Here is a 20,019-nt window from a genome sequence, read left to right on the forward strand (position 1 = left end):
CATGATAAACACACACCTGCACACACTCACACAGAAATAACACACAAAGAAATAATACACACACACACAACTTCTCATCTAGGTTATTAGGCGTTAGACCTAACAGAACAACACACACACACACACACACACAGACACAGATAACGAATGCACATTGAAAAACACACACGTGCACAAACTCAAACACTGCCACGCAAACACACATTCTTTTTTTTTTTTATCACAAAGTGGATGTCATGAGAGAGGCATTTCAATGAGAGACTAGTGATATGAGAAGCTCGAGCACCAGACTCTCAGCCCTATGTAAACACAGGACTTAAGCCCTGTGCCTCTCGCTGACGAGGAAGTGGGAACGAGGAAGTGCTCTCTGGCGCCCCTCTGGTGGTGACCAGTCCACACTGCAGTGTGAGCAGAGGAGAGCAGAGGAGAGTTGGGAAGGACTGGCGTGAGTGATACCCGAGCTGAGTTTGAGCTCACTGACCTTCAGAGGGTCACGCAGCTGGATCGGGCTATCGGTGGGGGGGGGGGAGTCAGGAGGTGAGGAGGGAGTGGTGGGATAGGACACGGGATGACTGCGATGGAGGGAGCGGACTGGGTTTCCTCTAATGAAATATTGAAGTTCCCCAGGGAGAAGAGAGGTCCTCGAGTCCTGTGTGTGTGTGCTTCTACATGTAGGACAGTCAACATTTCCACACTTAATAATGCAGGATATGACACGTCAGCAAGCGCGCTTCGGTGCGTCTCCAGTCATGCGTGAGGTGCGCGTGTGTACGTGCGTGCATGTGTGGCGTGCGCGCGCGCGCGAGTCGGTGCACGTGCGTGTGCATGCCAGCGTATTGCCGTCATGGATGACCCTAAATGATTCCACTTTCCTACCATATGCCACGCGCGCACACACACACACACACGCCAACACCAAGCAAACACCAAGTGATAAAAAGCGACCATTTGTCAGGAAGGAGATGCGTGTTAAAGACAGCAGCACACGCCCATCCATGCATGCACAGGGACACACACTCCTGTCCAATCATATGATGCCACCTTAGTGACGACACAGCTGTGCATGAATTATTCATTGGAAAACCTCACATGCCAGACACAGCTTTTGAAAACTGTACATGCCGAGCTTTGTAGCAATGTATGCCACTCAAAATATCAATTGTTTTGTGCGTGTGAACGTGTGCTTTTTCCTTTTACACGCCGCTTCAGTTGTTGACGAATGGTAGTTTCTATCCATCTGTATTCACCGCAATACAAAAAAAGAGGTAATTTTACCACCACAAAAGCTTCTGATTGCCATCATAATTTAATGTTAGGGTAACCATAGCAACAGTTGTGTTCCAAAGTCGTTTGGAGGAGTTCTGGGCCGTGAGATGCTCGCGCGGGGAGCGGTTTGAGAGATGGAGGCTTGTAGATAACCAGACTTTCAGAGATGTATGGTGTGGCTGGGTGAGGGTGCCAAATGATGGCATACTGGATGTCAGGTTGGAAGATGGATCAGACGCCGGTGTATTCTTTCACACAAGGAGAGACAGAACCCTGTAGATCAAGCTCCGGGCGGAGGCGCCTGATTGCAGTGACTTACCAGAGGATTCATGCTAAACCCAGGGCCTCCGTTTCCCCCACCCCCCACGCACACACATCCACAAACACATTTTGCTTGTGCTTTTACCGGTGTATTGTTGAGGGATCCCAGTAGCCTGCAGGGCCTCTCAAGACTGTGTACAGAGCCTTGACTGTGGCTGGCTTCCTCTGCTATTATTGATTGGCTGTGAAGCTGGCAGAGTACTGACCTGTGCTACCCATGACCCCAGAGAACAGGGAAGTAGAGGAGAAACACTACAAGTCCCAGAGTACTCCAATGTTGCCAGCATCCGACAGCTGTTTGTGTCAAGGCTTTGATACAGTCGCCTTATAAATAACGGATTGTACATGTGCGTAGGATGTGGGTGTGGGGTGGGGGATAGATTGTGTGCCTGTGAGTACTTACGTTACAGGCATTTTTATAAGAAGCATTCGAAGTTTGCTCTCTCCATTCTGAAAAGCAGCGATTTCCCGATTTTCTGCTGACATTGAAAAGCGGCCCGCAGAGGAGATTTAACACTCTAACAAGCGGAGCTACAGGATTAGGCATTAAATATTCATATTTATTGAAGTTCCCTGTTAAAGAAAGTGAGATAACGTTTAAAGCAGAACAGAGGAGAGCTGAACGGGGGGGAAGGTGAAAGGGGGAATAAGCTTTCTGTGCGCCTCGGTAATTCACAAGAAGAGAGAATGAGCAATGGGAGGAAGTGAGCTGAATAATATTTCAGGAGCCCCTGGTTCATAGGACAACAATGATAACTTAAGAGTCTGACAGCAAACTTCCGCATGCTCCCGGGGATAAACCCTTTGCTATGGGAGCCCTGTGTTGCTCATCGTGTTACATCTGCTTCAGCGGATGACCTTGATAACCTTGTGTCGGTTGATCGCATAGGAGAGTCCGTCCGCCTGAGTCGACGCACCGATTGAGGCGTTATCCGTTTGGATTCGCCGCGCCTTCCATACCCAGCATCTACTGGAGCAGGGATGGGCAGACGGCGGGCCTTAAACCCACTGTGTACTGGAGCAGGGATGGGCAGACGGCGGGCCTTAAACCCACCGTGTACTGGAGCAGGGATGGGCAGACGGCGGGCCTTAAACCCACCGTGTACTGGAGCAGGGATGGGCAGACGGCGGGCCTTAAACCCACTGTGTACTGGAGCAGGGATGGGCAGACGGCGGGCCTTAAACCCACCGTGTACTGGAGCAGGGATGGGCAGACGGCGGGCCTTAAACCCACTGTGTACTGGAGCAGGGATGGGCAGACGGCGGGCCTTAAACCCACCGTGTACTGGAGCAGGGATGGGCAGACGGCGGGCCTTAAACCCACCGTGTACTGGAGCAGGGATGGGCAGACGGCGGGCCTTAAACCCACCGTGTACTGGAGCAGGGATGGGCAGACGGCGGTCCCGTGTGTTTCTGCCGGGTCTCCACGTTCCCCGTCTCCCTCCTCCCTCTTTAGCTCTTCGCCTGCTTATTAAGTCCTGCTTGTCTCCCTCTGCTTGTCTCCCTCGCCTCTGGCGTCCCCCTCTCCAACTGTCCTCTCCCCCTGTGCAATAATCACCATGCCGTCACTGTCGGCCGCCCCCCCCCCTCGCGACCCCGTCATCCACATACCACCCCCCCTCCCCCTCCCACCCTCCACCTTACCTCGGGTGAAAAGGAAAGGAAAACGCGACGTGTGATGAATAGAAATGTGTTAATTAGGGACTGTTACTGTGTTGAGAGCTGTGATGCAGATAAAATGTCTGTGTTTGGGGGAGAAGATAGAGGTGGGGGGGAGAGAGAGAATAAAAGTGAGATGGAGAAAGAAAAAAAAGTGTTATTCTGTGCGGTGTGCGATGTGAGAGAAACAGAGAAAAAAGTAGACCAAAAGAGAACTAGAGAGAGACTCAAAGAAACAGCATATCTATACACGTCCTGTGTGTATGTGTGTGTTCATATAACATGTCTGTAGGTTTTCATGTGTGTGCGTATGTGTACTCGACAGTACACCTGCTCGGGCAAACATGTTTCTCATCTCTTAACATGCCAAGATAAGCGCTTGAAATGGATATACAGACTGTCGTCAGTAGCAGGTCCGAGGGGTGTGGAGGACCAATGCGCTGTGCGGTTGCTCTCTCGTCTCGTCTCTCTCTCCATCACACGCCTGGAACCCGTCTCTTTGTTTCCATGGTGATGAGATGCACCAGCGCTTCAGCGGTCTGGCTGAGGAAGGGGGGAGCAAGGTGGATGGGGATGGACTTCTTGCTACACACTGTGGTACACAAAGTCCTCGTACAGCACCAGACCGGTGTCCACAGAGTTGAGACGTTAGGCTGGTCCTTAAAAAAAAAAAAAAAAAAAAAAACACCTTTATTTAGCCAGGTAGGCTAGATAACTGCGACCTGGCCAAGATGCAGCATAGCAAATATGACACATACAATATAGTTTCAACATGGAATAAGCAAACATAATAATCACAGTAATTACAATAAAACAGTTTAACACTGAGGATAAAAGTGCAGGTAGAGATACTGGAGTGCAAAGTAGCAAGATCAAATAAATAAATACACTATTGGGGTAAGGTAGATAGCACACCCATAAACAGCCCATCTATGTACAGGTGCAGAGACCTGAGAGCTGCTCTGAAAGCTGGTGCTTAAAGCTGGATCAGATCACATTTGTATTTGTATAGCCCTTTTTACACACAAGCATGTCACAGACAAGCGTCAAATACGCCCTTAGCACTGCCCCTCAACCAACCTAAACCCTCAAGGAAGACAAGGAAAAACTCCCAGAAAAAAACTCAAAACAGTAGAAATAATGGAAGAAACCTTGGTAGGAGCAATTTAGAGAGGGATCCCCTCCTCCAGAGACGGTTGGTGAGAGAGAGGAGCAGAACACAGGCTAAACATAGTCACACAGTGTCAATGGGTTTTGAAACACCAAAATCCACTGTTCAGCTTTATAGATGTAGGACGGGAGCGGGAAACTCGCTGTCGGCCGTCATCTTCAGAGACTGTTGTAGTTCATTCCAGTCATTGGCAGCAGAGAACCTGAAGGAAAGTCGACCACATGTGGAGTTGGCTTTGGGGGTGACCAGTGAGATGGACGTGCTGGAGCATGTGCTTCGGGTGGGTACTACTATGGTGACCAGTGAGCTGAGATGAGGTGGGGTTTTACCCTAGCAGGGATTGGTAGATAACCTGTGGCCAGTGGGATTAGCGTCGAGTATGATGCCATGGCCAGCCAATGAGAGCGTACAGGTCGCAGTGGTGGGTAGTGTATGGGGCATTGGTTACAATCAGATTGGTCCTATCAGAACAGATACCCTGAAACACAGATATCCTGTAACACAGATACCCTGCCCAGGTGCTTTATAAGAAGCCGGTGTTGTTTACACTCCTCTGGGGGACTGGGGACAACGAGCGGATGTTAGTTGTACCTTCCGTTCCCCACTCCAGCACCCTCACACACTAATATATACTAAAACGTGTTTTACAGGGGAGTCAAATGGCATAGGGCATCGGGCTTGTAATCTGATGGTTGCCAGTTTGATTCCTAGACGGGGAACATGACGTTGTGTCTTTGGGCAAGGCACTTCACCCTACTTGCCTCAGGGAGAATGTCCCTGTATTTACTGCAAGTCGCTCTGGATATGTGTTAATAGTGTTTGTGTCAAAGACAAACACACACACATGGGGGCGGGTGGGGGGGGGGGGGGGGGGGGTTCAGGTAGGTCTGGTGTTGTGTGGGAGGAGATGCCGGGACTGGATTCTGTTGAGCTGTACACAGGGTGATGAATCAAAGCCTTATCAAGCGCAGGCCGTGGGTCGCAACTGTCAGCATCGAGGTGGGGGAGCCACATCATCAGCGCCCAATCACAGGGCGTCATCTTCCAGCTCCACGCAGCGCACGCGCATAGAGATAAGGCTGCCGCGGCGACATTTGGCCTTGTCGCGCGACATCCCAGCAAGGCGGTTCACGGTCTTAGACACCGAGGAGGTCAATGCCAGACACCCGCCCCCCCCCCCCCCACCTGTCCCCCGTCCATCCCTCCGTGTCTCAGGACTGCAGGACAGTGTGAAGGTTGTCAGGGATATGTTTAATTCAGCAGGCTCGGGACAGGCTTTGGCTGCGCGTCCGTTTATGTGTTGTGGTGGCAACGAGAGCCCCAACCCCCCCCCCCCCCCCCCCCCCCAGCATCAGTATTCCAGACAGCGAAGACAACCTTGAGAGGAATTTGAAGTCTGTGTGGAATGGAGGCAGTATCTAATTAACCTAGTCTGCGCAGGCGTTAGCATGCACGTTATGTCTGTCCCCCTCTCCTTTTCCTCCCTCTAGCTAATAGGACCACTTTTTTTTCGCTCGTTTCTTTTTTTTGTGTTTCTTTTTTGGCGGGGGGATTGTAGCGGTGGTGTTACACTGAATATTTAATGACCCTTCTTTCGTTTTTTTTTTTTCTCCGTCAACTGTTTGAGTTTTCCTTCTTCTTATCGGGGGGGCGTTGTTTTGGTTGTTGTGAGCGAACGTCTGGGTTGTGTTGGGGCAGGCTGCCACATCTAGGCCCGAGCTACATCTCCTTGATTGGACAGGCAATGGACAGACAGCTCCTTGATTGGCCAGACACTGGACAGGCAGAGTGGGTCTTGGATAGCTTCAAACAACAGTCAACAATCAAATGGACGGAAGACAGCGTTTCCCAAAACAGGGAACGGGCTCCGCTATCCTGAGCTATGATCGAATATCGTGTCACCCCCAGGAGTTGGCAAGCTTTTTTGATAGACGTTTTATAACATGCATTAGTACACATAAAAGTTTATTAGTCAGCCAGCACCGGGAGCTGTCGAGATGCTGTAACACTCTGACAGAGTTTCTGTTCTGCTCCCAATACTGTTATTGCTGCTGCTTTTTCTGTACATAGCCTTGTGTTATGCTGTACTCTTGTCAGGACACCAGCTGTTTCTCATTGAGTTGTCGAGTGTAGATAATGGGTCATGCACTTGTAGGTCTCAAGGGATTTTTGCTGTATTTAAACTTAAGAGTTATCCATGTGTGATGTCAGGACTACCAAGAATACTGAGGTCCCGAGGCTGAAGGTCTGTCTCTGTCTTCCTGTGCGTGTGTTTGTGTGTGTTTGTGTGTGTGTGTGTGTTTGTGTGTGTGTGGGCACATCTCTGTACTTTTATGCATGTCCTTCAGACCAAGGGCTTAAATGACAGAGTTGGGATGGCGAGAGTGGTACGACAGAAGGCTTTGCCTAATAGCCAGGCTGTTCTCCAGCTCTCTCTCTCTCCATCTCGCCATCTCTCCGTCTCCTCTTTCCTGTACGTGGCCATATGTGCCTCTAACATCCCTCCGTGTCTGACTGAGGAGCGGAGGAAGCCATTTCCATATCAGCGGCAGCTCCCAGACGTAGCATCGCGGCGTCTGCTCTGAAGCTTTCCAGGACAGCTTGCCCGGGCACCTGGGCAACCGTCCCACGGAGATGGAGCCCAGGCTGAGCAGTCTGGGGGTGGGTGGTGTGGTGGTGGAGGGGGGTCGGGGGTTGAGGGCGTAGCTGTGCCAGTCAGCCTGTGTGTGGGCGCTGGCGTAGCCTGTCACTCTGGGTAACGGCTGGCTGAGCCTGGAATGAGCCCGTCGCTCACACGACATCACATGACGGAATATGTAAATATGCCCAGGAGGAGTTCCCTTCCAAATGGGCCCGGATTGATGGCTCCTGTAGGGATGGAAGAGAGGGGAGAACGGGGGGAGGCGATGGTGGTGGGGGGGGGGGGGGATGGATAGAGGGTGAAGAGGGCAGTGGGTGAGGGAGGGGAGAGAGGGGAGATGGTGGTGGGGGGGGGGGGGTTGTTGTGGGGGTGGGATAGAGGGAGAACTGCAGGGTGGAGAAGGCCTCCAGTGGTTATTTATCACCAGTAAGCTATTGATATGCTTTCTCAGCAGGCAACACACCAGTGTTGACGAGAGGGATAGTTAAAAGTTTATCTCAGCGTGTTTTTTTTTTTACTCTCCTGGCCTTGAGGAAAGAAACTTTGAAAGGGAGTTTCAGATAGACTGCAAGATGCAGTAATAATGCATCTTTTTAAGCTGAGGGAGAAAAGGCGTGTTTTTCTTTTCTTCTTGTAAAGTCGAGCTGTTTTTCGAGACACCCGGGAGAGATGACAACGGTTCCAGGAAAGCTTTGCTCTCTGCAGCAGTGATGTCAGACTTTTGGGCCTAAACTAAATCTGGGTCTTAACCACAGATAGAACTGGATCTCAACATATCATCTCATTACAGAGAAAGCACTGGTAGAAAGCGGCACCACAATCAATGATAAAGTTGTCATAATTATATTTTCTAAATATTTATAATAATTTAATATTTATAATTTTTATAAATATTAAATCTTATCAAAATGGGGCCCTTCAAGAAAAAAGTGTAAACTTGATATGCCAGTTTATACACTATCTTGATCTCTCTCTCTCTCTCTCTCTCTCTCTCTCTCTCTCTCTCTCTCTCTCTCTCTCCCTCTCTCTCCTCTCTCTCTCTCTCCATATAAGCCCTCTCTTGTCACTCCATCACATGCTAGAGCTTATTGTCTCACAATGTTCCGCAGACCTTGTTGACTGTTCCCTGACCCCACGCCAGTTCCACAAGAGCGGCCTGTTCGCTGCCTGGCCTCTGCCCTCATCCCGTTAAGCTGTGAACCTCTCCCATGCCGAGTGTGTGCTTGTGGACGCCACAGCCCTGCAGTCACCATGTGACATGAGTGCCAAATCTGTCACAACAGCCAGAGGAGGGCCTGGTAAACAGACCCGGCTAAAGCAGCCAGGACTTGTCTTGGTGTGAGGGTCTGTGAGGCTACAAGAGGCTGTCCCTGGCTCTCTGCAGGCCACACTGGGCCAGAATAGACAGCAACCGCTGACAGAAGACTGGGATGGGCTTCATTTCTCATGGCACGGCAGAAGAGGAATGTCAAAGGACTGAAACAAGTGGCCTCTGTTTCAGCAGATCCAACACACACAGACACACGCATCCACACACACACACGCATCCACACACACACACGCATCCACGCACACACACGCTCATTCACACAGACACACATGGATTCCACGCACATACTCTCACATGTATACACGCAGATGCGCGTACACATTTCCCTCTCTCTTTAAATTGTTCTCACCCTTCTTTCATCCCTCTCTCATCCTTTGGGCTCATTACGAGACACTCATTTGATGTTAATTGCTGACTAATAGCTGTTCCAAGGAAATGGGAGGGGGGGGGGGGGGGGGGGGTCAGACAGAGCATTCAGACGCCCATGCCTAGACGCTGGATGTGCTGAGTGCAGCGTAATTGTTTATCCTCTGTTTACATCTCACAGTATGGCTCCACGGGAGGATGAACGCTCACGTGACCGTGGTTACGGGAGCAGCAGTCCTCCCGGAGGCTTGTCGCCATGGGGACGCGTTCTATCTTTATGTTTGGCCCTGATTTGAATTTTGCACTCTTAATTAATGAGCGTTTTTATTTATCTGGCCTACGTGCACGCCATTACTGCAACAGTTGTCTACTCATTCCTCCATTACCCCCTTTGGCAACAGTGAGGGCAGAAGTGCTCAATGAGCCTGTGTTGATAGAATCTTTAGCATAGTTAAGGGTCTTATCTGAACAGCTCTTTGTTCATTCTTGAGAACGATTAACACAGGTACTTAGCACATGTAAGCAAGAAATTTGTTCCTGGTGGATAACTGTATCCAACACACTCACACGACCAACACACACACCCGCATTTGCACACAAACACACACACACACACACACACACACATTAGCACACACCCACGCGCACCCACGCACCCACTCTCCCATCAACACATTAGCACACACCAGCCTGCATGATTCTTGTGATTGGCTGAACATTGTTCTCTTCCACTTGACCGACCTTGTATTGTGCTTGGTAGCCGTAGGAACACTCTCTGAGTAATGTATGCAGCACCTAGTGGGCGGACCACACAGGCCCTCCCTGGCTGTGCCTCTTGCATTTCATAATGGACAGTTTTACATAATGAACATGCATGAACATGAGCTAGAGTGTTGGGGGGGGGGGGGGGGGGGCTTGCAGCAGGGGGGGCTGAGGGGGACTGTACCGAACAACGCCTTGCTCAGATGAATGAGCTGCTGTGGAAAGCTGATCTCAGATATACCATAAACCCTTTCTCATTACAGCACATCACATTTCATTCTGGGCACTTATGTATGTGCGCACGGCCCCTGTCAGCACGCCACCTTAAATCTCTAAACTGGCGGTCTTTCAGGGTCTTGGAAATATATTGCTTCAATTGATGTGTTGTTGAGGTATTGTTTTATAGGTTTTATCAGCTGGAGGGTTGTAAGACAAGCAGGGTTTGAAAGGGAGTCGTCTCTTTGCTTTCAATATGTGGACTTGCTGTTGGCCAGAAACAAATATTCAGCTCTGAATACTTAATGTGCTCCTAACCCAGAGTTGTCAGTGTTATGTTTCCGAATGGCTCTGTCACAAGATTTGTTGTCAAGAACGTTTTGGGAATTATGTAGAGTGATTTTCTGTTTGATCCTCAATAAGTTTTTTTTTTTTCTTTCCGTTCTGTTGTTGTGGATGTCCCTCCAGGCTTTGTTTCAGCTTGTTATTAAAATGTTGGTCCTCTACGTGTCTGTTGTTGTGTTTGTGTGTCTCGAACCTCAGTTCTGTTGAGACTCAAGCTTGGTAACCCGAGAGAACAGATCCTGCCTGTGTTCCTGTCCGTTGTCAAGAGTCCTGGTTGTTAGGAGCGAACGCGCTCCTCTTTCGGTCTCTGCATTCCAACCCTCTTCTCTCCTGTCGTCGCTTGCGCCGCCCTGTCTCCTGTGTTGTTGACGAGCCTCGACGACAACATCTCATTTCCATACTATCACTTTCAGCTGCTTCCGCTGTGCTGCACGCCTGTCTGACTTCCCTCACTTCCTCATCAGACCTCAGGAGATGGAAGAGGCTGTCTTTTCCATCTTCCTGTCTGTCCTCTTCTCGCTTTCTCCATCCACCTCCCTCCCTCCCTCCCTCCCTCCCTCCCTTCCTTCCTTCCTTCCTTCCTTCCTTCCTTCCTTCCTTCCTTCCTTCCTTCCTTCCTTCCTTCCTTCCTTCCTTCCTTCCTCCCTCCCTCCCTCCCTGCATCTCTCCCTCCCTCCCTCCCTCCCTGCATCTCTCCCTGCCTTACCACCTCCCTCCCTCCATCCGTCCCTTCTTCTCTCCTTTTCTTCCGCCCATTTCCTCTCATCATGCTGAACCCGCTTCTCACATCCTCCCTGTCAGGATCAGTGCGGTACGGAGGGATGAGGGAACGTGTGTGTGTGTGTGTGTGTGTGTGTGTGTGTGTGTGTGTGTGTGTGTGTGTGTGTGTGTGTGTGTGTGTGTGTGTGTGTGTGTGGTGTGTGTGTGTGTGTGTGTGGAGGGGGTCACGTCTAGTGTCCACCTGTCTGGGGAGAGCCTATCAGACGAGCGGGAAGATGAAAAGACAAGCAGTCTGCCGGTACGACCAAGAGGAGATTAGAGATCCCTGCAGGGCAACAGTCAGTTCGATCCAGCCGAGCTTTTACTCAGTCAAATCACCTATCATACCCTGGATTGTCTTTTTCACAAGATTCCACCAAATGCTTTTTTATTTGAATTTTTTCGACGTGTCTCTCCCCTTCTGGCTCTTTGCTCTCTCCTCTCCTCCTCCCTCCATATCTGGGTCCCCGTCTCTCTCTACGGGGTAGTCTGCAGAGTTAAATCACCCCTCAGGCTCCACAGGTTTGACTCCATTAGGTAGCAGCAAAGTGCAGTGCTCAGTGCAGAGCACGGGTGCCCCACTGTCCTCGGGGCTCTATCAATAATCATTAAGGCTCCTCTTTCATTAGGGCCTCAATGTGCCACTCCTGCTGAGGTATTGCCGTGGTGGCTAATGTGATGCAGCAGGCCCAGATGGTGTCAGTGCTGTTTGGAAATGCAAATCAGGTCTTTATTTAGCTAGTCTGAGGAGGGTGGGTTTCTGTCATCAGCTCGTCCTGTCCGTTCCCCTCCTCTACGAGCGCGTCACCTCCTCGACGAGTGCGTCACCTCCTCTACGAGCGTATCACCTCCTCTACGAGCGCGTCACCTCCTCTACGAGCGCGTCACCTCCTCTACGAGCGCGTCACCTCCTCTACGAGTGCGCCACCTCCTCTACGACGATATCACCTCCTCTACGAGCGTATCACCTCCTCTACGAGTGTGTCACCTGCTCTACGAGCGCGTCACCTGCTCTACGAGCGCGTCACCTCCTCTACGAGCGCGTCACCTCCTCTACGAGCGCGTCACCTCCTCTACGAGCGCGTCACCTCCTCTACGAGCACGTCACCTCCTCTACGAGCGCGTCACCTCCTCTGCGACTCTGTGTCAACCCCTCCTCTTCACCCTGCTTTCCCTTCGGCTCCTCCTCCTCTGTGCCTTCGGCAGATCCAAGGTTCTGTGGCCTGATTATTTGCGCAGCAACGAGGCAGGATTAAGCGGCCGCGGGGGAGAGCGGGCCAGCGAGCGTGATTGCAGCATTTCCGGATGACGACTTGGAGGCTCTGCGGTTGCTGTGCCAAGAGCAGGGAAATCAAACGCAATCAGGGACCACCGCCCCCCCGCCCCCTCTCTCTCGCTTCCCCCTCCCCGCCCCCTCTATCTCTCCCCCTTCCCGTCCCCCTCTCTCTCCGAGAGCACAATGGGCCCCGGGCCAAAAGCGGAATAGAAAAAAAGTTTGTGCCTGATCCTACTTTCTAGCGGTTCCGCGGGCTGACAGTTTGTCCAGAATGTACTTTAGGCAGTGGGATCATATCAGGAACGGCAGTCAGACCTTTCCATCGGGTCCACACACCCAGTTGCAATCCATCCATCCATCCCACAGGGTTGCCACGTGTCTCCTTGGGGCCTAAGAGGGTGTGCTCCCGAGGGCCGCTCATCCCAGGGTGCCCCCTGCTTCCAGGCCGCGGTCACCGGCAGGAGGAGGGGAGGATGGGTCCTGATCAATGATACATGGACTACATTAAAGTTCATGAATAAGTCATGACCTGTAAAAGCCCAGGAAGTCTCCAGCACAGAAGTACCTCCCCCAGCCCTGCTACCACAGCTAGATTCTTGGGGTGAGAGCAGAGAGAGGCAGAGGGAGGGAGAGGCTTGCTAAGACATAAACACACGTTTTTTGAAAGAGCAGAGTGCCAGTTGGACACAGCAGAGAGAGAGGACATAGACAGCGCAGGGAGAGAGCAGAGGGAACTCGGCTCGGGAGGCCGAGAGAGAGATGAGAAATGCAGAGAGAGGCAGAGAGAGGAGGAGTCTAGAGGAATTGGGGGTTTCTCCCCTCCTACTGGCATTTAGCTGAGCTCTGACTGCGCCATCTCTCTAAGAGTAATGGCTTCCTCCTCCGGAAGGAATAAATAAGTTATTGCATCCATGTGTCCCAGGGCTTAGAACAGACCATCTGAATATGAATAGTTAATTTGCCTCCATAGAGATGGCAGCACTATATGGCATTTGAATATATTTATAATTATACTAACAGCTAGCCTGAAACTGCTTGACTGGAGATGAAAGATGAAACACAAATATCAACACTGGGGGTTTTCTTCCAAACACTGTCTGAGGCCTGTCCTTAGACATGGGGTCACTGTGTTGTTCTGGTTGTGGATGTGTGCTTCACAGAATCGGTCTGCTTTCAGAACATGGATTGTCATGACCGGACGTGAGTGAAAACACGGTAAAAGTGTTTAAACTTGAAAACGTGTGTCTGTGTACCCAAGACGTGCTGGGTTCCAACAGGGTAACTGAACTATTCCCGCAGTCAGAATTAGGAGCGAGGTGAGGCGGAGAGGAGAGCAGTGGAGGAGAGAGGAGATCTCCCATGGAGACGAGGGAACGGCCTGGTTTCCCGTCTCAACAGCCACACAGACAGAGTTGGAGAGCCAAGTTTAATGGAGTGGAAGGAACGCATAGAAGAGTTGAGAAAGTCAAAAGTGGGGAATGAGTGAAGGATGAAAGGAGAAGGCTGTCAACTTGGGGGAGGGGGGCTCTGTCATCCTCTCACCTCGTCCAATTAGAGGCTGTGATTAGTGCCGACCATCCCCAGTGAAATTGAATCCATCAGACTGCCTCTGATTGCCATGGGCCTTGGTAATTTGGCAATCACTTTATCTGTGTCACTGGAGAGCCACACGCACGAACAGGCACAGCAGTGTTGAAATTGTACTGGCTCCTATAATAACATTTAAAATCATTTTTTGATCATTTGTGTTTTGTGTTTTAGTAGTAATCTTGCTCGTAATCAAATTAAGAGGGAAAAAATGACGGAAATTCTATTGTTTTTGTTTTCCCAGAATCCCGGAGCCGAGACAAGGCCCTCGTTTGCCTGGTGACTACAGAAGGAACGGACCTGAACCCTCGATGGACCACGCCCCCTGACCTCGGCTGGCATCCAACCACACCCTCCGTGTGTGGTCCTCCTACATCTGCTCATAATACCGGGATGGGCTTTCCTCTCTTTCATTTATCTCTCATCTCTCTCTCTCTCATCTCTTCCTCTCTCATCTCTCTTCTATCTACTTTGTCTTCTTTCTCTCTAAATCTCTCTGTGTCTCCTCTCTTTCTTTCCTCTTCTCTTCTCTTTCTCCCCTCTCTTTTCTTCATGTCTGCTGACTTTGGGTTGACCTTCGCTTGCACAGGCTGGTGTGACTAAATGGATGGCTCTGACAATTCTTCTTTTTTTTTATCCCAAACTTGAAACTTCTTACTTGCAAACTTCTTTATTTTATTGAAGTGCACGGGTTCTGTGCAATCAATTACCATCAGGCTCAATTAATTCCACAGCAATCAGATTTTTGGCTAAGGTTCTTAGCTCAGAGAGGATTCTGGGTAAGAAGCAATGTGCCTGTACCCCACAGATGTTAGACACAAAGTCTGAAATCTTTAGTGTGACACATCATGCTGTCCAGTAATATGTGGTGTTTTGTTATGACAAGCAGCCTTGAAATAGAAAGACAGAGAGGCAGAGAGAGTCAAACTGAATGTGACAGGTGACAGAATTCCTAGGCTGTGTGCAGCTGTAAGATACTGAAAAGGGAAATGAACCTCCTAAAATGTGCCTTGTTTTATTGTGGATACTCAGCACAGCCCTGCTCTCTCTCTTTCTCTCTCTCTCTCTCTCTCTCTCTCTCTCTCTCTCTCTCTCTCTCTCTCTCTCTCTCTCTCTCTCTCTCTCTCTCTCTCTCTCTCTCTCTCTCTCTCTCTCTCTCTCTCTCTCTCTCTCTCTCTCTCTCTCTCTCTCTCTCTCTCTCTCTCTCTCTCTCTCTCTCTCTCTCTCTCTCTCTCTCTCTCTCTCTCAACTCTAAATGTCTTCTGTGTGTCTGTGCATGTGTGCACGTGTGGGCAGACATGACACGCATATGAGAGCATGTGTTTGCAGCCTCTACCCACCAGACTGGTGTTTTGACACCTCCTGATGTTGCAGATCTGCAGAGACCATGTTAGGTGAATATCCCACCTTATTATGCTTGTGCCTCATAGTAGTCCTGCCTCATCAGCGTTCTCTGTGATGTCATGGCTCATTACCCCTGGACACACTGCAGTGTTGCACAGTGCACACAGAACCGACCAAGCAACACAGCCCTCCTACTGCCACACTGTCAGACTTTCTATCCACACGTTCTCTCCCTTTGTTCTGCCTTAGCTGTCATCATCGCCCTGTCAGAATAGGGCTGACGCGATGGCTTAAATCATGCAACACGTTTTGATGACGACTTAATGATTGTGCGCCCCTATTATGATCTTTGTAATTGTCTATTGTAACTTGCCCTCGGGGCCAATGTTTTTGCAGTTGACATAATAAAAATGAAAATGTTTCCTGAAAACAGATGTCACAACTATTGCTTTTTAAGCATTTCTGGGAAGTTGTTTCCATCTCAAGTCAACAAATAAATTATATTTCGAACATGGGAAACACAGGCCTCCATTCTTTTAGTCCTGTGTCGACAGTTGTGTTAGTTAAGCTCCGCTGTTGTGACAGGTTGTTTTTTTTAAAGCAGAGCAGATGGTTATCTGAACACAGAGCGAGACCGCGCCGCACTGTTGACATCACGCCACCTTGACAACGCCACAGGAAGAGAGGACGGCGGAGGGAGATGGATTGAGGTAAACAACAGGCATTTCTTTATCAAGATGAATGGCATCTTTCCATACAGTACAGGATATGGAATGTGTGTGTGTGGGGAGGGGGAGCTGCAGCACAGGAAAGGAATTGGGGGTTGGGGGGGGGGGGGGGGCGTTCCTACGTCCTGTCCTCTCCGAGATGGATGCATTTACATGCAGTCGACGGCAACCTCATAGAGTATCCCTGTAGGCCTAGCGAGCAGGAACCACTCTCATCACCCCTCAGTCGCAATCGAAAACACTTTGTCTCATCTTTCATGACCTCCCCCACCCCCCCCACCCCCTCCCTACAACCTTTCCGAGAATCACGCCTCAGCTTCCACACCTGCTTGCGACCCGCGCCGCCGCGCTCCTTTCGGGGTAAGAGTGCTGCCTCAGCACCTCCGCATGGAGATATCGACGGACATGATCTAATTTAGACCCGCGGTCATGGCTAGCTGGGCGGCAAAATCTGTGGTTTTGCATTCTCACACCCATTTCCTTTTATAGGAATAATGGGCCGTAATGACTTGCTGTAGGAGCCATTGATCCCGGACCCCCGCTAAGCTACTGCCGATTGTCGGCAGACTAATGCACTCAACTGTAATGCTGCTTCTGTTGGGCCGATCTCTGTCTTGTGTCCGGTTAAATAGATTTTGGCCTCAGAAGACACAACGTGAGTGGCCCTGGTGTTACTGTATCAAAGGCAGCTAGCTTTCATCACGTAATCATTACTCTGTGATCAGTGACTCGGCTGTCGTCGATTCCGGCGCTATCAAAGCCATGAAAACAACCCCGAAAGGGGAGGCAATGCTGCTGCTGTCTGAGGAGGAAATGGAGAAGGGGAAGATTGTCGGATCTCATTTGGACACAGACCACATGGCTCCCTTTTTCAACACACCCAATTACGCACCTGCTCTCTCTGTCTCGGTTTACCTCACTAACTCGCACGCACACACACACAAATACATACACACATGCATACACACACACATGAACACAAGCACACAGACGCATTGGTCCACACACATGCACGCGCACACACGAGAACAAAGACATACACACATACACACACACAGCTAGTCGACCTCCTATCCAAAAAGGGACAATATGCGTTTGTATTGACAGGAATTAATTGCTTTGTGGGTTGTAGGATTAAATGAGTTACGTGACAAGGATGCTGGTGTCTGTTGGTGACTGTGATTGCTGCGTTTAATAGATCCTCTTTCTCTTTCATTGGCTGGGATGTGGGTAGTGAGGTTTTGCTGAAACACATCGGCTTCGAAACTCCCAGGCCCTAATGGTTCTGTTTACTGGAGAAGACCTTCCAGGGCTGAAAGGAAACACCAGGGCCGAGAATACACACGCTATTGTATCCAAACGGCAGTGTTTTTCTGCAGTTTCTGTTTGTGTGTGGTTGTGCCTGCATGGGTGTGTGTGTGTGTAGGTGTAGGTGTGTGTGTGTGTAGGTGTGTGTGTGTGTAGGTTTGCTAGGCTGGTTGTATGGCAGTTCTGTTTATTTGTAAAGACCCCCCCCCCCTCTTTACCTCTGGCTAGATTGCATGTTCCCTCTCAGCTGAAGGGGATATATGGCCTGTCTCACCGTAAATGCACTTTATATATATCTTCCCCCCCTCACACACACAAACACACATATATTCTCAGGAAATAAGCACAGGATCTTTCTGAGCGTTTCGCTGGCACTCAAGCCTCATCGTCTTGGATACAGTCTGAGTATTTTCTCCAAACACTTCATGCCTCAGTTATTACCAAGCAACAGTTAATTCAGACATTAACAGGTCGATGTGTTTTAAATGTTCTACAATAATGTATTCTACAAGGCCGATGACTATAAGTGGGGCTGTAGCATTTGAGTGTTCAAAAGCACCTCAGTTCCTTGGTTTTATCACAGAATTTCAAACAAGCCACCTTCTGTAGGTTGCTAGATTGCTGAGGGACTGAGGCGATTCCCTCAGCTCAGAGGAAAGGCTGGACTAAACTCTCCTGACTGCCTGCTCCTCTCGTCCTGACACGTTTGATTGGCTCATCTGTGGGTCATGCAGGGTGAGAGACAAACGGACAGAGAAACAGACAGACAGGCAGACTGATGTGAAAGGCAGACAGTGGCAGGCAGGCAGCAGAGAAACAGACAGACAGACAGAGGACCGCCATACAGTGTACAAACCCCTTGTCAGGTATGAAAGATAGAGACAGCCGTCTGGCAGTGTCACCCCCCCCCCCCCCCCCCCGTGCTAATGAACGACGGCAGGGTGGAGATGGCAGAGCTGGGGGATCCATCCCTCTCCCTGACATGTCCCATCAGCCCTCTGTCCCCTGCTCCTCCAAGCTGTCCCCTGGCTGTCCTCCTATCTGGGCCCCAGGCTTCCTAGGGGGGAGAGGAGGACATGGGGTCTGGAGGAGACTCGCTGATGGGGTTGGAGATGCGGACGGGGCCAGGGATGGGACTCGTGATGGTTCCTCTCGGCGATAAGAGAGCGTGACCGTGAATGAAATGAGCACCTGAGGCAGACAGACGCCCTCCTTTGTTTCTATCCGGGAGCAGGGGACATGGTTCTCTCTCTCTCTCTCTCTCTCTCTCTCTCTCTCTCTCTCTCTCTCTCTCTCTCTCTCTCTCTCTCTCTCTCTCTCTCTCTCTCTCTCTCTCTCTCTCTCTCTCTCTCTCTCTCTCTCTCTCTCTCTCTCTCTCTGTCTCTGTCTGTCTGTCTGTCTGTCTCTCACACACACAGACAGTGAGTCATATTCACAACTTGCGATGTGTGAGGAAAGAAAGACACCTATTTGCTGCTCTCTTCCCACAGGTATAAAGGTAGAGAGCAAAAACAATGGATCACTGGAATTGCATCATCAAAGTGGGACATGAAACAACCTGCCCCAATAGCTTCATCCTGTTTGTCTCAGAGAAGAAAGGCATACATCCGGAACCCAACGTTTTGAAGCCCTGAATGTTTCCTTTTTTTTCTCCTTTTTCTCAAAAAGAGTACAACATTTTGCCACCTGCCTACACCAGCTGTTCAGAACTACCTGGCATATATTCCTTCTGTTGTCTTTTTACTCTCTCTCTCTCTGTCCCTCTCTCTTTCTCTCTCTCGCTCTCTCCCCAGCCTTTTATTCCCTCCCTCTCTCTGTTCCTCTCATCACTCACGCTGCGAGTGCAGTCTGTCCCTCTCCGGGCATGGAGGCTCCTCCAGTGCTTGGTAATTGCTGCAGGGACACAGGTCTGAGAGTGTGGCAGCTGTAGTAAATGTTCTGGCCAGGGCGGTGGAGAGGTCTGGAGGAAGGGGGAGGGAGGGGGAGAGGTGGAGGGTGGTCAGTGTACTGTCCGAAGGCCCTGCCCTCCGCTGCTTCCCTGTTTGATGTGACAGAGGAAGCGGCCTCTCTTTTTTTTCTGTCTTATTCAAGAAACACTTAAGGGACGCAACAACGTTCGACAGCTTCCTCTCAACTCCAGGTTTTCCGGGGTTTGATGGCTCAATAATTATGCGGTCTTGCTTCAGCTTGTGGTGTCAAAGGGAGACTGGAGATGAGCAGATGCTAAATGAGTCATTGTGAAGCAACTTAAAAGTCATAACAGCCCATAATCCTCTTTGATTCAAACTGGTACGGTGCTTGTCAGTAAATTGTGACTGATGTCCAAGTGAGGAGAGGCTTCGTAATGAATGTTTAATGTGACTCAGTAGTTTCATCTGCGTCACACAAGTGGCTGTGATTTCGCGGTTTCTTTCACCTGTCTTGTATTATTGTCTGTCCTTGTGCCTCCCTCCCACTCGCCCATCTCCGCGCCAGTCTCCGACTCTCTCCATGGCAACCGCACTGCAACGAAATGATGGGCAGATTAGAAACCGAATCCAAATTGGATTAGGCGACGATGAAGATGATGATAAGACATCTACATGGAGTGCAGATCTCCTTGTGCTAATCTCAGCTGAATCTGTGGCGTGTGGGCTGTGTAAAAACAGTCTCGGTGGTTACAGGGGCCCGGCAGTTGTAAGCAGAACATCCACGGATCTGAAGGATAAGCGTTCACTCACCGAGCAATAAGCATCTGGCTGGATGCACCCAGTAACCTCCCCCAAACAGCTGGATGCAGACATGAATTATTCAGAGTGAATAGAAGTTCTCCCCTCCATCGTGCACATCTCTCATCGCTCAGGGTGCCTGCTAAGCTCCTGGGCTCAGACGAGCAGTCTGTAATTAACAAAATTACTGGGAGAGAATTTTTCATCAGCCCTCCCATCAGTATGTGTGCTG

The 20,019-nt window shown here is 50.2% G+C and overlaps 2 protein-coding genes across 3 annotated transcripts in view; both read left to right on the plus strand.

Moving 5' to 3' along the window:
- trim44 (tripartite motif containing 44) overlaps positions 1-14,821 on the plus strand; it is a 33,871-nt gene extending 19,050 nt beyond the window's left edge. For both annotated transcript variants that reach the window (XM_084673341.1, XM_084673340.1), the window contains one exon: positions 13,944-14,821. In XM_084673341.1, the coding sequence (XP_084529467.1) occupies positions 13,944-13,982 (39 nt within the window). In that variant the 3' untranslated portion in view covers positions 13,983-14,821. The remainder of the gene's footprint in view (positions 1-13,943) is intronic.
- An 826-nt stretch (positions 14,822-15,647) lies between these two features.
- Positions 15,648-20,019, plus strand: part of ldlrad3 (low density lipoprotein receptor class A domain containing 3) — a 59,904-nt gene continuing 55,532 nt past the window's right edge. The window contains exon 1 of the mRNA XM_084672806.1: positions 15,648-15,753. The gene's annotated coding sequence lies outside the window, so the exon portion shown is untranslated. The remainder of the gene's footprint in view (positions 15,754-20,019) is intronic.

The sequence above is a fragment of the Hypomesus nipponensis genome, chromosome 14 (genome assembly GCF_054491055.1).
Source record: "Hypomesus nipponensis isolate SF chromosome 14, ASM5449105v1, whole genome shotgun sequence".
In the NCBI taxonomy this organism is placed as follows: Eukaryota; Metazoa; Chordata; class Actinopteri; order Osmeriformes; family Osmeridae; genus Hypomesus; species Hypomesus nipponensis.